Source organism: Nyctibius grandis, chromosome 8 (assembly GCF_013368605.1).
Source record: "Nyctibius grandis isolate bNycGra1 chromosome 8, bNycGra1.pri, whole genome shotgun sequence".
Lineage (NCBI taxonomy): Eukaryota > Metazoa > Chordata > Aves > Nyctibiiformes > Nyctibiidae > Nyctibius > Nyctibius grandis.
This window is the reverse complement of record NC_090665.1, coordinates 31,666,902-31,685,425: the sequence shown is the minus strand read 5'-3', so window position 1 is coordinate 31,685,425 and position 18,524 is coordinate 31,666,902. Positions and strand designations below refer to the sequence as shown.

Below are 18,524 nucleotides of genomic sequence, written 5' to 3'. Positions count from 1 at the left end.
CAAATCTTGGTGATTTGTGACGCTGAAGAACAGCTCCGGTACCTTTATGCAGAGAGTCAGCTCTACGGAGCTCATTTTCAAAGGAAAAAATTGTCTGAATGCAGAAACTGAAATATGGCTGTTATGAAGCAATAAATCTATCACACCTCTGTGAGTTGCAAGTCACAGGCAACATGTAAGCTTACGATTGCTTCTAATTAATAGCCTTTTCTGTACTGAAGGAATCTTGATATCTAAAAGTGATCATTAAACTTTTAGATCCCTTTCTTAGGGAACTCTCTTTTGTGAGTTAATGACCACAACCTTTGAATAACGCAGGGAAATACTGCTGAGGCTGGCTCCCCCAGACTGCCCATAAAGCGTATTTTGCACATGAAATACAGGAAACAAAGCAATAAGTAGGATAGTAAACACGCAAATCCTTGCCCAGCTGATACACAGCCAAGCTATCTGCTCTAGCACAGGAAGACCCTTCAAGTAAGGAAAACACATCTCAGTCTTGCTCACGTGTCTCCAGTGTACTTGGAGTCAAGGGTAAAGCAGCCCAAGGGAGCTCTGCTGCTTCAGCCAGAGGACTAACAGCAGACCCTTAGGCTTGACTGTGTTCAAGCCAGGCTTTGTGCAGGATGAGACTGAGGCTGCATCTCGACATGCAACAACTAAACGCCTGCAGGATCAGAGCTTTGGACTTCAAATTAGAGGGAAGAACAGCAGCATTTAACTAAATATATCTACTGCTTTCTGCAAGAAGCCATGATACTGAGAAGCCAACCAAAGCCAATGGATAAAAGAACACAGAAAGGAGAAAACTGAGGTGGTCACACAAAATCAAATCCTCCCACAATTCCCACTGAAGTTTACGGGACATGAGGACATGGCAGTGAGACAGAACTTGATCTACTGCTGTTGGCTCTGTACAACTTCAAATAAATGAGTCATGGCATCAAATATTAATAAATTGATATATACTTTATTATGCACAAGAGACTAAGATGACATGATACTGTGGTTACCAATACTGTACAACTATGCATTTCCACAAGTCTCTGAAATACTGAATGTAACATGAAATACAAATGGGGTGTTCAGACTGGCCACAGGTATTAGCAAGTAAATTTCTCCCACTCTTTGATTTAAAAAAACATCTGGCATTTGGATCTTAAAGAAATGAACTTATTTATTTGAAGGTGAGAATATTGTGTTTGGAACTGACAGGAACATGGCAGCAAAGATCTGATAACACTATGAACATCCCCACGAATGACAAACAACAGGGCAGAACAGTCACCTCACATGAAGGGCTGTCAGCACAACCAACAGTACAGTCTTCTTGTGAAGCATGAGGTAGATATACGTAACAGAAAGAAGGGTACATACAGGAGAGAAATGGTTAGAAAAGGGCAGGGGAAGGTTACAATCATCAACATCTACAGACATTTTGCAAAATCCATTTCCGTGTGGAAAATGCTACAAAAATAGCCTAATGCAGAAAGATCTGACTTCTTGAAACATGAATATAGTAATGTCCAAAACCAAACGCTGTAAAAGGTCAGAGTTAGTGATCAGACAACGCATGACACAACAAGCAGTCTAACTTTGGAGTTTAAGTATGTTACTAATAGCTTTTACAGACAGAAGGTGTCCCTTTTAAGCCCAATCCTCCCATTCCTAAATAAGAAGTTCCTCCGCAGTTTACGCCATGATGCTGAAATTTACTACTGAGCCTGCCCCTTTGAAGCCCTGCTTTAGAGCCCTCTGCTGGGACAGGAGTGTCTCGCTGGCCATCCACACCCCGTGGCCACCTGCCATGTGAAGTCCAGTGTGGCAAGGCCAGGTTCGACAGAGGTGGGAACCAGTGGCTTTGCGGTTACGCCTTCAGGAGCTTGCCACACCACACAGAAATGTGCAGTAGAGACAAATGGCTGCTATAAAAGTAGAGCTTATAGGTGTATCGTTACTCTGGACTGCAGGCAGCTTAACACCTGCTGGAAAGTACTATACATTTTTGTAATAAAGCTATTAACTGGGAATGCCCGGGTTTGGTTCTCTCTCTCTCTCTTTCTCTCTTTATTGAAGCAGAAATGGTTGTTCCATCTGCTAAGTAATTACATGTAGTTTTGGTAACTTCCAATAGACAATTAATTCAGACTGATTAAAATTTCTGAATTAAATAGCTGAGTACAAGAAGTTCAGTTAATTAATTTAAACTGTATTTCAAATACAAGTCAACAAACTGGATCTTTGATCTTTATATATTTTTGGTTTATCCAACGGTAAATATAAATCTGTAAATTATTTTAAAATTAGAGTAAATTTTTGATAAAAAAACATTGATAATGCAGCATGTTTCTCTCAAAAATATACAATTATCTATTTTACATAAAAGTTTCAACCTGTCCATCCCAACAACCAAATCTAATACTTCCTATGAGAAACTACTTAATAAAATATCTGAGGAAGGAAAGGGTTAAAACAGGGAAAAGAATTTACAATATGTAAAATTCACAGTAATTGAAATTAAACATTTCATATAGAGTAACTTACATTTATCTAAAACATTTAAATATATCTTTATACAGAAATTTAATGTAGTAAAATATAGCTATGATTGAACTTAAAAGACTCTAGTCTTCTTTGAAGACATCTTTAAAGACTTTACACATAGAATATGCTTATACAATACATTCTGCTGAAGGTTAGGCAAAGCGCTTTCTTTTCAACCACACAGGCAGCACATTCATCCTCCCGACACCTCGTACAGAGCCAGTCCTGCATACCCTTACGCATAGGGATAACTACGCTTATATGACAGTCCTGTCGACGTTATCAGGGCTACTCATTGGCCTGGTAACATAAAACACTTCTTGTATGTGTAACTCTATGCACCAACTATCTCCACAGACTCTGAGAATTGCCATGATGTGTAGAGTTGAGCACGTGCTTGTACTAGCAAGGACGAGGCGTGTAGTTACTCATTATGCATAAACGTTTGCAGGACTAGTAACAGATTTGATTTAAAGTGAGTAATATTCCACCCAATTCTGGGCGCTTATATCTATTGCGTATCTTGCACTTTGACCACCCTGGCACCAGCAAGGCACAAGTGTAGAATCAGCAAAAGAAATCTGCAGCTCAGACTTCAGAGCAGACTATCACTCTAGTGTAATGAATTACCTTCTCCTCTTGCAGAACACGGGTAACCTTCACTAAAATTAATGAAAGTTACTAATCTCATTTGCAGAGGAAAACAATGCTCATTTTTCCTCAAAGGAGAAGGATCAGTAGAACACATTACAATTACAAAGTGGCAACATAACAGTCAAACAATTACACATTAAAAGTGTCATTTTTCTTTTCATTTGGCATCAATTTGAAGGTCAAGATATGGCAATGACACTAAAAACATACTTTTATTAGTACCTTTCTGCCATTTCCATATTCCGACACTACTTTAAGACTATCCAATTGCAGTGTTCATACAACAGTTTGACACAGATAACTGCACAACTATCTTGAGAGAATAGCTTCATTTTGATAGGCAGCATTCTGCACAAACAATAGGCTCTACTGTACATTCTTTGTGCCCTCAAAACCATCTCTTATTTCAAAAGGAATTTGGGCTAGCTGAAGGATTAGAACCAAATCACCTTTTTATCTCCTCTACCTACTATCATGAACGGAAGAGACAGTTGGTTTTTTATCGTTTTTTTTTTATATATATATATATATATGCATTATATAGTTTATGTATGGAACGAACATTGAGCTAATTTCCCAGTTGTTAAAGTGGTAAGTTAGGCTCTGTATACTTAAGTATATATCTATTTGCATAAAGACATTACCATTAAAGGTACACACACATCTATGTTAGTGCACAAGAACATTATTTGTCTTAACGTTTGTGTGTGCCTGTATTTGGTATAGTAGATTAAAAAAAAAAATCTCTTATCAAAGAGCTTTGGCCCAGAGAACAAGAAAGGGAATGTTAGAGTGTGCTCTTCTCCAATTAGCAAATCAATGCATATTAAATCAAAAATACCTGGAACAAACCTAAAGCTGCAAACACAACAGGAAAGCAAATAAGATGCTGTAGCTATGAGCTTAACAAAACAAAGGTTACTCAACAGTGGCTAAACATAGCTGAAGTAATAGAATGTTATTAACCAAAGAGATCTGACCTTGAGGCTTTCTTGCTCAAAGAGAAATCCTTTGACCCAAGATCATCTTTGTTCTGCTTATCTTGTTGAATTCCCTTAATTAATACCTTGTGTCAATAAGAAGGTTCAGGGAAAGAAGATAGTCGTATAGACAAAGCAGCATTTTTCCAAACTGGCATAGATTTCACATTGAGGGCTCACAGACCCCTAGAACAGGTTGCAGTACTGTAAAATTAGTAGCTTTGTCACATGTAGCATAACGTGCTATAGAAGAGCCAACAGGCTGCACACTCACACACACAGTGGCTTCCCCAAAAGAAAATATCTTTTTTTTTTTTTCTGTAGAAAAATCCCTCCTCATTTTTTTTCAAAAGCAACCAAACCAATCCTTTTAACTTTAAAAAGATGATGTCCACACAGTCCATTGAACCTCTGCACTCCTCTGTTGCGTTCCCCCCGAGCTAAGTGGCACTGCTGCTGGAACAGGGGGTGCTCTGTGTGCTGCCAATGCTGTGTGCTGCGCTGCTGTTCTCAGAGGCTGGCGGGGAGGTAGGGACCTGCTGTCTTCCCGCTGTTTCCCCTGAGGGTAAAGGGAGAGAAAAAGGGGGGTTGGGAGAAGGGAAATTGAAAATGTTAGTTCTCATAGAAACCAAAATCCATTCCTTCCCATTTTTCCCTTCTGGTGGTCTGTATTTCCATGCAATGAATGACTTGTGTGACAGACCTCAGAGTACTGTTGAAAATGTTACTAGCTTTGGCACCTTAGCAGTGCTATGCACATGGGGAAAATAATGCTGCTGCTTTCTTAAGCATTTTAAAAGCAGCTGATGGAAACTGCCAAGATAGACACTGTCCATCAGCTGTCATTCAAATGGGTCCCGTTACATGACTCAGACCACTTTATAGCTTTGCTGTTTCATGGAAAAAGGCCAATGACACGTAGGCTTTAGTTTTAATGCCAGTTTATAGAGCAGCATATTTACTAAAACTGGAGTCAAAGACATTGTTCTTCAGTCAGCGGGACACCACATATCCTGAGACATGGCCAGTTTTCTTTGTGTAGAAACACAACAGGCTACCCTGCAAACTTGATTTGATTTACTCCGAATATAACATGCAGGAAGTTCCCCTATAGCTACCACAGTATGTGTAGCACTTACAACCTGTAGTGAGAACAAGCCTCATGTTTTCTTGTTAATTGTCTACTGATGATAAATTAAAAGCCCTTTGTTATTTGGATTGCCAAATCAAGCACTAGGAGTTAAAGTCAGATTTATGGCTTCTGATAAAACCTAGATTTTTGTCTGCTCTCCTCATACCCCTTCTGCACCCATGGCTGGGATCCTATGGAAGAAATCCAGCTCTCAACTAGCATGGAAGTAAAAATTGCGCCATTATGTGAATGCCCAAAAGATCATAATGAGGCTATGTAGGAAACCGTAACTGCGGCATTTTTTAAGTTACAGTGCTCAAATATGCAACCTTAGTAATATTACAAAATAGTCTCTTCAAAACAGATGGCCAGACTAAGGTTACACAATGTTCACTGTAGCTGCCCCCTCCCTTGAGCTCATCTCTCAGGATGGGAACCTGTGATCCCAGCACAGTAACACAGACTGCTTCTGCTTGAGCTGCAGACCCACCGTGGCACTCAGCACCAGCATGGCTGCTTTCCTTGCAAAGGAGCAAGACGGAAATGTTTTGCCAGATCATATGCAGGAACGACTGGGAAAAATCAAAGGCTGGTACATCTCCTGCCTCATGAGTTAACAGTGACACAGATCTGCTTCACATTGCCTGAGGTTATCCGAAACCTGGCGCCATGGACCAGATCTGCAGAGTCCAATTTTTCTTCCCTACTCAGGATTTGGTAGAGCTCCCCATTCCCCAGCGATTGCTTCAGTGACAGTTTGAAGGCTGGAAGCACCCGCCTGCATGCAGAGGGTTACAGAGCCGGGACAAGCCAGCTTCCTCCCGCTGGAGCTGCTCTGGCACATCCCCATGCCCTGTGTGCTGCTGCCCAGCTGCCAGAGCCCCAGCTCCTCAGGAATGCGGCCGCGGAGGAAGTGTGCCTTTAACGCTTTGTGTCTCAGGCCAGAAAACGTCCTTCCGTGGGCTGCTCAGTATTCAGAGGTCTGCTACAAACAAGGGAGGTCTGAGGATTTCTCACAGCAGAGGCTGCAAGTGCTCTTTGTAACAGAAACCAGGAGATGGCTGCTAGCTCGCGCCGCAGCCACAGCTGTAAGTGCACGTAAGGCCCCACAACGCACAGCTCTTGCCTTACACCCCACTGGTTATGGAAAGAAGGGACGGGAGAGGACAGAAAAACAATAAACTAAACCACTAAACCACATCACCCAGGGGGCCAATGAAATGTTTAAAAAGAGAGTAAGGATCTCGCTCTTGAATTCAGCACTCAGTCCAGCGTTTACTCTTGTGAGCAGATTTTGATTCTGTTTCTCCTAGTCTAAGAAGTAACTACGCAGCTTGTCCATGAGCAGTGGATTTCTGCTCACATGCAGCAGGGCAGAATCTCCCCTCAGTCATCTGCAAATAAACTGAGCTTCAGCTTTAACTTGCATTGGAAACAGCTTTGCAACCCATCAGAATAAACTGTATAAAATCAGCATCTGTGTCATCGTACTGTAAAAGCTTTCCTAAGCCTTGTTTGGATGTGTTCCCCTCCCGACTCGCTCCCTTCTCCTCCAGTTGTTTGTGTACAAGTCTTCCTTCCTTTTGTACTCCAGGATATGGTTATAAAGGCAGTGATAAGCAAACTCCCTTTCATCAAAACAAAACAAGCGAGCACAAACGCCAGAGAACAGCAAGCCGGGAACCCCTACCTCGGGCAGGATGAGGAGAAGCCGCAGGGCCGCTCAGAGGAACGGCGGCCACTCGGCTCGGCTCCCCCAGCCAGGCCCCGGCCCTCCCGCCGGCTCTGCGGGCAGCTCCGCTCTCACCCACTGCACAAACCACACGGCTGCACACAGCTTTGCGTCAGCCTCGGCATGTCAATACAATCTGTACGTGTTTAGCCATAAATTCATTCATAAGCTAAACACATGTTGGGTTTATGTTATGGCAGCGTGGCAGGCGCAGTGCCGGAGTCCCCGTGCAAGCCCAGCAGCTCGCTCCATTCCTCCCAGCTCCTCTGGAAAGCATCTTAGGAGGCACCTTCCCTTTGGTTCAGGGTGGGAGCCCCCTTCCCTCCGCTGTAATTCAACTGCCTCTGTAGCACCTCATTTCTAGAGCACGATCAGCAGCTCTGATACACCACAACCTCTTATGGAACAAGAACAAATTCTCAATGTCCTGAACAAAAAACACCTCCCAATCGCAGTGACGTTATGAACACAGTCTAGCAGCCACATTTGGACTGGCTGATTTTTCCTACATTTTATTTCCTCAACACCTAGGCTAATCTATAGCAAAGTATTTTTAAAGAATATTCATGAAAAGGTTGTAAAGAAATGTAAATTATCGCTGAAGAGATATTCCCCATCTGTCTTTTTCATGTAAACAGCTTCATGTGCCTCATGTTACTGAACCAGAACTGCTCGAAATGGACACGTCTCCTCTATTGACAGTAAACAAGCTTTTACCCATCTGAATGCCACAACATGCACTTTATTATTCACACTTAGGAAAGCTGCCAGCTGTATTCCCTGTCCAGGAAGTCTGAATGTTTGCTTTTCTATCTCCATTTGCCAAATATAATTGGTTGCTATGTCAGTTTATTTTAAATCAGATCCCATAAAAAAGGGAGACGTGGGGGAGGAGGGACGCTTTTAACTTCTCAGATTTTGGAACATTTTATGCTGTTAGCTTGCAACACTGCCTGGAGAAGAAGGAAAGCACGCTTTCTAAGAGAATGAAGCAACTAATATTCTCTGTAACACAGCGTTCACTTTACTTGGTGTAGCAGCCTCATTAACTAATCAGACTTGTGCATGTCCCTTCCCAAACACAGTCAATTACCCCTATTAAGGCAGATATTACATTGGCAAATATTTAAATAGTTAAATTTTGAAGGGTTTCTGCGTCCATGTACACCACAAGATTTTTGCTTCTTCCTAAGACTCCCAGGTAAATTAGGTTAATTGGAGCAAATCTCTGCTACTTTCCCTTTGTTCTTGGGTCCTCTCCAGGCAGAACCAACACCACTGCGGAAGGCCTTCAGCTACCTTTCACATCCTTTAACTGACTAGAGAAATGATCAAAAGCACAGAGTCCTTTTGCAGAAAAGTCAGCTAAAATTCTTGCTGCATTGCCATAATCCTAGCTTCCCTCCTTGCTTCCCCTACTACCTGCGTATCTTAGGACATCTGTACTCAATCTTGAATTGTTTCAGAGAATCTAGAGTATTTTAAAGCAGAATTTTGATTCTTTGCCAGAAATCCCTGATTTTTTCATTACTGAAATCAGCAAAAGCCCTACATGAAAAAAACCCAACGCAACAATCCTTGTTCAATATTTGGAGATGAAATTCTACTTATTTTGTAGTTTTCTTCTGCTATCAATTGTTTGAGGTGTCAATGTTAACAGCCTATCCAGATGAACAAATGAACTCGTTCATGGCTTTCTCCATGCCAGAATGAGTCTGCCAGTGGAGACATACTGATAAAATTAAATCGGCAAACCTTCTTCCTAGTGACAAAAAGGCAGCCTTTTGCTGTAGTGCATATGGCACTACAAAAACACCTTACTTCACACATCCTAAGTTGCCATTCTCCACCCACAGTAGCTTTTGTCCATGCTCTGAGTATCACCAAAACACAGTTTTAGAATGAACTTATATTTTCCAACCTTTAGTCTAAATCATGGTTAGAAACCAGTGCTACTTACAACAAAAGATGAGATTTCAGAGCACAATTCAGCAATGCATGTATTCTCTAATGGCAAGAGACAGCCACTCTGTAGATGAAATTTATATTGTCTTTTTTTTTTTCCCCTCCTCATTTTAATAAAAGTCTGCAGCCAGCTCTAAAATGTTTCCACTGCAGCTGCATTATCTTGTCTGCCACAGCAGTCATCCCCTAAGAGACTGTCCCTGCCAGAGCCTCCACTGCACTCTGCTGCAAGTTGTGCTTTGTAGATACAAGTTATTATGCACAGAAAAATTATGTGCACAGGAACATAGGTTCACTTTCACAATCCTTTGAAAATCTGAACCAGATAGCTTTCTAGATAATTTTTATAATTTCTGTGATTCTCTGATCTGATGAGTTACAATGACCCCTTCATTTCTTTTCGTCTCATTTATTACTTTTTGTCTGGCCTTTTTCTCTACTTATTTTCATCTCTTAAACACAAAGCCAGAGCAGCTGCCCTCTCCACTACTTGTATGTGGTCACTATGACTGATGTACTCTGTTAATGTAATTCTTTTAATGGGATTGATCCAAGTCCTATTGTTGTTGAAGGATTTATCATGTTGGCTTCCCAGTGCTCCTTGACTACTGACACACAACATGTGTCTATAGATAGTTCTGTATATGAACAGAGATTGAACTTCCACAAATGCAGGACCAATGATACTAATTTAACAATTGTTTTAATTTTTTGTTAATAAAAGCTACCTATCTGGAAATTACCTTCTTAACTTACAGATTTACTCATTGAAATTGCACTTACTTTTCCTCCACAATGTTTCAGTAGTATACGAGGCAGAATTATACTATTTATACATATTATCACAACCTTTAAATTTTCCACATTTGCCTCAATTCCAAACAAGCTTCATACACAGCTGATGCATTGAAAAGTATTAAACTGCTTATACAAAGTTGTTGTACTGCCAACTGGAAAAAAAACCCTGTGGGTTTCCAAATTAACATAAGTTCCTGGGTCATAATATTTACAGAAGCTCTGACCTGACAGGGCTGGATTCTCACTCCTAATTAGCTTCCATGAGGTTTTAGATGCCATAAAAACCCCACAGTGGGCTATGGGAAAGTTCCAGTGCTCCATAGCTGCACAGGTTTGGTGTAATTGACCTCACGTTCTCCCCACTTCCCAGAGATCTTGGCAGGGTCTTGTGAGGTCAAAAGTGGAAGCAGTTGGGAGTCCAGCATGCTGTAGGGATCCTGAGATACCCCAAAATCCACAAGCAGCCAAGGTCAGATGCTGCAAATCAAGGTCCCATCAATATCGATTTTTTGTCTGTACCACCTTGCAGATTACATGCAACAGAAAGCTCCCCAAACTCCCTTTTCTTCCAATACAATATTGTATTTCTGCTAACTTAGTTTAGTATGGAAAAAAATTCCAAGGAGATACTGAAAAATTTTTCTACGTATAAACGCTGCACCAATTCAGGCACATTCCTGGTTATTTGGCTGGACACAATTAAGTGAGATTACACACGACTTCTATCAATTTAATGTAACAGTTGAAGAATGGAGGAACAAATAATTGGGGCAAAAATTCTATGTAATCAAGGCCCAAGAAACATTTTCAAGTCTAGTTATATTCAGAAAATGTCTAGGTAAATATAGCATTCTCTTAGCCATTCGGCCCACTCCTTGTACTGATCACATCACATTCCCAGTCACATCAGCCTAATTTAGTAACTGCAAAATTTTTTTTAAAAAGGAGTATGGGAATCAAAAGGGATCCATTAACTGGTAACTAAATTTGAAATACAGAGATGCTACTAATGATAATGCACAAGCCAGGAATACTCAGTTTTACTCGTGTCCCAGGTGAGTTTTCAAGATTTGCATTTAAAATTGTTTCAGCAAATTTTAGATCATGTTCATAATGTATAACACCTCCCTTTAGGGAAGGGTGGGTATCACTCTGCTGATACACACCAACAGGCTCATGGGAGGAGTTGCTGGAAAACACCCTAGTAAGAACAGCGAGCAAGGAAAAAAGCCCAGGATAGCCATTGCTGGCCCCCCTCCCCTTTCCTCCCACCTTGCGAGAGTTCAGACCACACCGCGTTTCCTGCAGCCTGATCTGCACTGAGGTGTGTAAGAGCCCTCCTACTTACCTGTGTGAGAGTAGATAAACCAGAGTGCTCCTGTTAGCAGGGCTCCAATTACGAATGCCGCAAAGGCAATGCCCACGACAGTCAGAGTGTCCAGACCGTAGAACACAGCTACAAGTTAAACACACATAATTAGGGCTTTTTATTTTCAGTGGCAAATACTGTTTTACAAAAATTCGCCCTTACACTTCATGGAAAAGTTTTTTAAATATTCATAGTTAATTAAGCACCATTTTAAGGAACAGACTAGCAGATCTGCATCAAGGAAACAAAAGTGATGCTTTCAGAGACTGGCTTCAGTCCAACCAACTGTTCCACATCACAAAAGAAAACCCCAGCTCAGCACACCCAAATCTGGAAAATGTTGCAAAAATTAAGCATTTTCAGTTGGCTGTTAATAACTTGCTTGCAATTAAATATTCATTTATCTTAAAAATGGGTTTTAAAAAGGCTAAGATTTTTGGCAAAAGATGCTTTTCATTTAAATGCCCTAACATTCAAGCAACTTTCCCCTACATCTCCTGGAAGTTCAGTCTGAAATCTAGGTGGGGAACGGAACTGCTGTTAAGAATGAAGAGATGCCAGCAAAAAGTCAGCAAAAACATAAATAGAAACAATTGTTTTTCACATTTGGCAAGGCTTTCAATAACTGAAATTAATTCCAGAACACAAAAATAGACACACACACAAATCACTTTCTAGGGGAGAGGCCCCTTTGCAGTACCATTTCAAGGGTAACAGCATCTGGTTCCTGGATGTATTGCCCCCCAGTGTTAACCATCTAAACAGAGAAACTTTCGGCCTTTGTGTTTTTCTTTTTGGTGATTAGAAATACTTCAAAGAATAATAATCACTCTTTTAGCAATCATTTGGGGAAATTTCTTCTTACAGAACTGATTTCTAGTTTCAGTATTTTTAATGTCTCCCAGTGCACAAAACGACATAGGCCAGTGAATAAAATTTTACTGACTAAGCTGGCCAGGAAATGAGCTGACTGGATCTTCTCAGTTGTATCTTTGAGTGGAATTTCAATTCTCAAAACACAACCAACACCCTCACTTTACATGTTCCTGCATCCAGCAGATGTTCCTATGGACATCCCCCAGCCCAACAGCTCCTGAGATCCTCAGGGTGATTCCCCTTTTCTCCTTTTGACAAATGTCTTCTCTAGCAGCTCCTGTTGGCAAGGGCCTTCAGGACCCATTTCTGGGTGTCTGCGACACCTGACAGTGGCTTAGAAGGTTTTTCTCTCATTTCTCCTATGAGACTATTTCTGATTCCTTTGGCCACATCTGGTCATTTTAAATGTAAACAGAAAAGACTCTCCTAAACTCAACTGTTTTTTTTCCACAAGGCACCAGACAGTGTCCTCTCCTCTTAGAAGAAAACTTAGTGTAGAGGAGGAAGTCACATGGAGGCTGAAGTGGCAGAAGCATAATTTCTCATTACTCTTGCTATTTTGAGCAAATTTAGTCCCAAAGACACAGGGACAGGAGCAGACGAAAAAACCTTTTTTGCACTTCCTCTTCTAATCTTCCCTTTTCTCCATTCATTCTTGTTTTTGGCTACAAATCATCTTTACCTTCCTGTTTATTATTGTCTTTCAGTGCTGCTTCTCTCCTTTTCTTCCCTTCCTGGCTCAGTGATTGACCCTGGTTACTTCACTATGCCAAGATAACAGAAAAAACCAAAGAAATTAATCTGTATCAAGTCAGTGATCTCATCTACAGGATGATATGTAAGTGCTGGTGCCAGAGTAACCAGGGATGTGGCCAGCTGCAGTGCAGGGTAGGAGTGAGGCTTGGAGTAGGACACAGGAGCTCTGTAAGATGGCATTGCTGCTGAAACCCTCGTGTTGGGAAGCAGTGGCCTCATCAGAGAAGGGGGAAATAACACACACACACATCAGCAAATGCGCTTGCTGAGGCTGAGACTCTCAATGGTGTTTTCCCAAATTTGACTTTCACATACACAAAAGGTCACAATCCTTCTCTCTGAGAGATTCCCATCAGCGTTTAATTAGCAATACGTCTAATTCTGTCAGAATTCTGTTCTGTCCCAGAATTTAACACACACGTACACTCAGAAAGCTTGAAGGTAATTTTCTTCATTGATCGAATATGTTCTAGACAAAAGTTTAAGGCTTAAAAGAGATTGGTTTAAGAGTTACTTACGTGGCTGTCTCACATTTGGCTTTGGAAGGGAAGGATCTGATTTAAAAAAAAAAAAACAAACACAAAATATTAATCAGACAGAGTTCCACAGACAGCCTACAACCTATGCAAGCAACCTTCAGCATCTGATCTGACAGAAGGGCACCAATTGTAATTTTTTACAAACCAGGAACTTCGGGAAAACCAGTCTGAATTCAATAATCTTGGTCAGCTCAGAAAAATTCTATTCGTGTATTGATCATTCCTTGGAGGAACATAGCTACAGTATAGTTCATGCAGCATATAGTTTGCTGGCAAGTACACTGCAACCTTTCCCACCAGATGTCATCAGGTCTGATCCACAGTAACTCTGGTTATCCCTTTGTGGAGCTCTTAAAGAGCACAGATTGCAAAGGCTGTTTTAAGGTGAGTACATTCATCTGACTCCTCACTAATCACAAACATGAAATACCAGCATGCTAAATCACACACACACACACACACACAAAAAGTTAAAATTAAACACTGGCAACAACTCTAAAGAAAAGTCAGTATTATGGCATGATACACACTGCTTTGTCCAAATTGCATGAATATGTGTTGATTCACACATTTTCCTGAGTCGTACTTGGTATTCTGTCTTGAAAGTAGGGTGGTTTTTTTGTTTTGTTTTTTAATTATATATAGGAAATAAAAGATCATAGCTATTATATCAAAGCTATTATTCTTGGCAAGAATATAAAGTATCATCATCATTATCAGCATGTAGCAGAAACAGACAAGTAAAGATGTTAAAAAATGAAGAATTTTCCCCTTTTTTGCTTAACTGGCTTCTCTTATCTTTCTCCAAGAATGCCACCTCAAGCAGAAGAGCCAGAGATTCTGGCTTCAGACCCAAGGACCTGTTTGGTTAGCTGCAGTTTGCTTCTGGATTGCCCAGTAACCTAGGGATCTCATTTAAATTCTGGCATATCTGAGTGTGTTCAGTGCAACAGCTGTAAAAGGATTTGATAAGACAGTGTCTCAATACTTGTTTTTGTATCTTTAGCAACTGAAAAAGTTTAATTGCTGTGTAAATATAGCAGTTCAAAAATACTGAAAATATATTTATTTATTTAAAGCATTCTTAAACCAAGACTATGCTTCTAACTTCTGAAGCCCAAATCGCAGCACTAAACTGCCAGCAATATCCTGTAAGAACATTAGGCTGAGACACATGTGCCTACAATATCCATAAAAGCATTTTATTCTTAAACTGCATTACTGTCATTTGTTCTAACATGAGTATCTCTTCCAGATCACTGTTGGCAGGATGGTAGGAAACAGGTGAGAACATGGGGAGGGTGCGTGTGTGTATGTGTGCATGCGCAAATAAGTTGGAAAGTCCTCATGTGCAGATAGCAGTAAAAGCACAACTGAACGTAAGATTTCTGAGGAGGGCTGGACTAAAACCAAGGAGTGTTGAACAGTACAAACACGGGTAAGGGCACTATCAGATTGTCCAAACACTCCACTAGTATATCCCAAGTGCCAAGAAAATGCCTTCTGAGCCGAGAATGAACTTTCCATGCTCATTCTGCCATTGGCCTCTCTACAGAGAATATGAAGTCTGCTAATTAATGATAGGCTCTGTAGCCCATTATCAGTTCTCCCGAGTGATCCAGTTCTTAGATGTATTTTAATGTCAGTTGCTCAGAGCAACACAGAAGCAGTGGGAATCCTTGAGGTCCAGGAAAAGCATCTAATTTAAAAACATCAGCAGCCAGCCTTTAGAAATGATCATGGTTTTCTATACCTTTGTAGGATAGAGGCACTTGTTTGCTGCTCACTTGACCTCCTTTCTATGACCTGCCTCCTTCCGCTGTAGGAATAATAATCTAAAGTTTCGACACTTAGCAAAAATGTGAACAATGACATTGGTAGATTATTTCAACAGAAGAAATGTATTTCCTAGCATTTAAATAGCTATCCATAGGCCTTTCATTGAAGTTGGGGGGAGCATGTGTGTGAAATGCTGGAATGCAGAGGAAAAGAACGTGACATGAAGTGAGGTTTTAGACACTTCTGTTGGGATCTACTGCATTAAGGTAAGCAACTGAGCTTGTAAATAACTAAAAAAATTAGGAGGGGAGGAAGAGTTACTCTCATTTAGATAAACAGTTGTGATTTCTGTTACAGTCAATGACAGTCATAAGCTTATGTCTGAAGAAAAAAAGATGACACCTTTGCAATGACCAGTTTGTTCTGACTTTGGAAATGTCAAGCGCATGACTTCCACATTTGGCTTGGAGAGCAGATCCAATGGCAGTAACTCACATAATATGGTTTACAACAATGAAAGCTGGCCTGTTCACATGAAAGAAAATGATGAACACCACCTCTAAGATGCAAATTCTCCTGTTCAGTAATGCGATACAATTTCTTCTCCAAATCTTAGGTTCACGTATTGGCCAACAATGGCATTTGGCTTTTAGAAAAGGGTTGCTTGATTCACTGCAGAACAACTGCATACCAACAAAGGTTCGTTGTTAATGTGCCACTTTGTATTATGTCTGAAAGCTGTGATGTGCCGGGGAGATTTCCACCAAACATCCCACAATTAGACTAAATTATCCACAATGCAACAAAATACTCTATCACGCTGTTGTCTTGTAACTGATCTTCATAAATTTAGCTCATCTTTGCACACTAAGACGTTGTGCCTCTGACAAAGACAACATTTTGAGCAGAGCCCGAGATGGGAGCTGCGCACAATGCTCCACACATCAGAAGGGCAAGAGAGCTCAGAGTACGAGTCTGTTTATTGAAAGCTGAACTTCAGTTGCAGGATTTACTCATTCCCAATAGAATAACCACTGAAAGAAATGAGAGCTTTTACAAAAAGAAAGAGCGCAGAATCAGGCCCAAAGCACAGTTTTAATTGTACCACACTGACAGATCAAATACTTGCCTTTAATTCATAGTGGATTTGATCTGTATTAAGAAATTCGTAAAAAAAACCCAAAACCTAAACATGAGCTGACTTGCAGAGTTAAACAGAAACAGTTGTTGCTTATGTCCCCTAGCAATGCTGTACAGTACTTTAAATTGTTTGAAGACTAAAAAGCATGCACTGTACAACGGAGGTTAAAGGGCTTCTGATCCCCATCCTTTTGAAACTCCCCGAAAGCATTCCAAAAGTCAAACAGCCTTTGGACGCAATTGGAAGATTTTCATGTGCACATGAAACCACTGAAGTTTCTGATTAAACTGCCATGCTAATACAAAAAGAAAAGACAACGCACATGTATTTTCTTCTACGAATGCCTCAAAACGTGACTGATGCTGTTGTCAGAGGGATTCACTAAAAAAAAAACCTTTCAAAATAAATGAAACTGTGAAAACAGTTCTTACTTCCCATCACTCATGGGGCATATTCTTAAGATAGAGTACAGCCTCATCATGCTATTTGGCATTATCTCATAATGCTCTTCAGCCTTTCCAACTCCTTCAACCAGTTACGAGCCACACTCATGGTTTTTCCCATAAAAATTACATAATCAAACAAGCCCCACCAAAGTGGAGCTAAAATACATGAGTGCATCTCATCTTTTGCTCTTAATAGTTTAACAGTCTAATGAGTCTCTCCTATGGCCACCCCTTTGCTTTACAAATTTATCAGGCTTTAGCATCCTCAATACTTTGTAATTCCATTGTTGTTATTCACAGAATCACAGAATCATTCAGGTTGGAAGAGACCTCTGGGATCATCGAGTCCAACCGTCGCCCTGACACCACCCTGTCAACTAGACCATGGCACTAAGTGCCATGTCCAGTCTTTTCTTAAACACATCCAGAGATGGTGACTCCACCACCTCCCTGGGCAGCCCATTCCAATGTCTAATAACCCTTTCTGAAAAGAAATTCTTCCTAATGTCCAACTTGAACCTCCCCTGGCGAAGCTTGAGGCTGTGTCCTCTTGTCCTATCGCTAGTTGCCTGGGATATTCCTAAGTATATATTTACAAGCACAATAAAAAAATGATACAGCAAGGAGCAGAGCACTGCCTTTGATCTCTGGGCAACAAGAAGTTGCTGGAAGCGCTAATGCATAGTTCTGAAAGCCATATTGTTGTGTATTCCTTTCTCAATGCCTGGCAAATGACCTGTCCAGAGATCAATAAAGATGGTTAAAAAATGGCAATGAACTGCCATGATAGTTGCTGCCAGGGAAATGTCTAAACAAATAATATCTTACAAACACAGTGTCACCACAAGATTATACAATGCCACATACTTGAAGCACTCCCTCATTTCAAGTGGCTGTATGTCACACAATATAAGACATATAGCTTTATTAAACAGTTCAAGCTCATTTTCATACCTTCTGGTTTTCCTTCATGTGTTATTACAACAAGAGGCTTGGTGAAGGTTTTCTTGTTGTGCATCATGGCCAAGATCATATCCACATTGAGAGATGTGCAAGCTTCATCAGGGGCAATGCACTGTGGCAGGGATTAAAGAAGAAAAAAAAAAAAAAAAAAAAAACGGTGTGTTTGCTCAGAGTCACCCATCTGCACAGTTGTCTCATTATCAGTTTTATCCTATATTATTTACCAAAAAAAGAGAGGAGAACCTCCAAACAACTCCTGTGTAATGTACTGGCAAAGACAATTCTTAGCTGTGCTTCATGACACAAGCTTTGCCTTCATTAAGGATCCTCTAACCTTTATAAGTGTGTTACTATTGAACTGAAATGATAGTAATTATTTTATTTTAGTATAAATGTTTTTCAAATATCTGGTAGCCAAAACTGTACCCACCAACACGTGTTGGTCAACAATGACAAATCATCTCTAAAAAATATATTTTTACAGGGAATGTGCATAAACCCTAAAGTAAAAATAAAATCCAAATTCTTAGAACACATTCTTTAACAACTAATTTACAGTCATTTGCATTATTTATAAAGCAAAATTTGGCAATTCTTTTTTGAAACAATCAGATTGCAATATTATCTGCTATTACTCATGTCTTTGGAAATTAAAGCTAACATTGTTTGTGCTTTGGATATGGATGTGATACAGATAGCAAAGACAAATCTGAACCATTTGTGCAATAAAAAGCAATTTCTATTTATCCCATGTAACCACCTAAGGAAATTTAAACAAAAACTGTAAATTTTGTAATCAAAACACATAGCACCACAACTCTTACCTATTAAAATCTTTAGCCTAGAGATA

General features: G+C 40.3%; 1 protein-coding gene across 4 annotated transcripts in view; it reads right to left on the bottom strand.

The window, feature by feature from the left end:
• Positions 1–948: 948 nt before the first annotated feature.
• TGFBR3 (transforming growth factor beta receptor 3) overlaps positions 949–18,524 on the bottom strand; it is a 123,291-nt gene continuing 105,715 nt past the window's right edge. For all 4 annotated transcript variants that reach the window (XM_068406689.1, XM_068406688.1, XM_068406692.1 and 1 more), the window contains 4 exons: positions 17,666–17,786; positions 13,325–13,360; positions 11,154–11,261; positions 949–4,737 (listed from right to left, as the gene is read on the bottom strand). In XM_068406689.1, the coding sequence (XP_068262790.1) occupies positions 4,619–4,737; positions 11,154–11,261; positions 13,325–13,360; positions 17,666–17,786 (384 nt within the window). In that variant the 3' untranslated portion in view covers positions 949–4,618. The remainder of the gene's footprint in view (positions 4,738–11,153; positions 11,262–13,324; positions 13,361–17,665; positions 17,787–18,524) is intronic.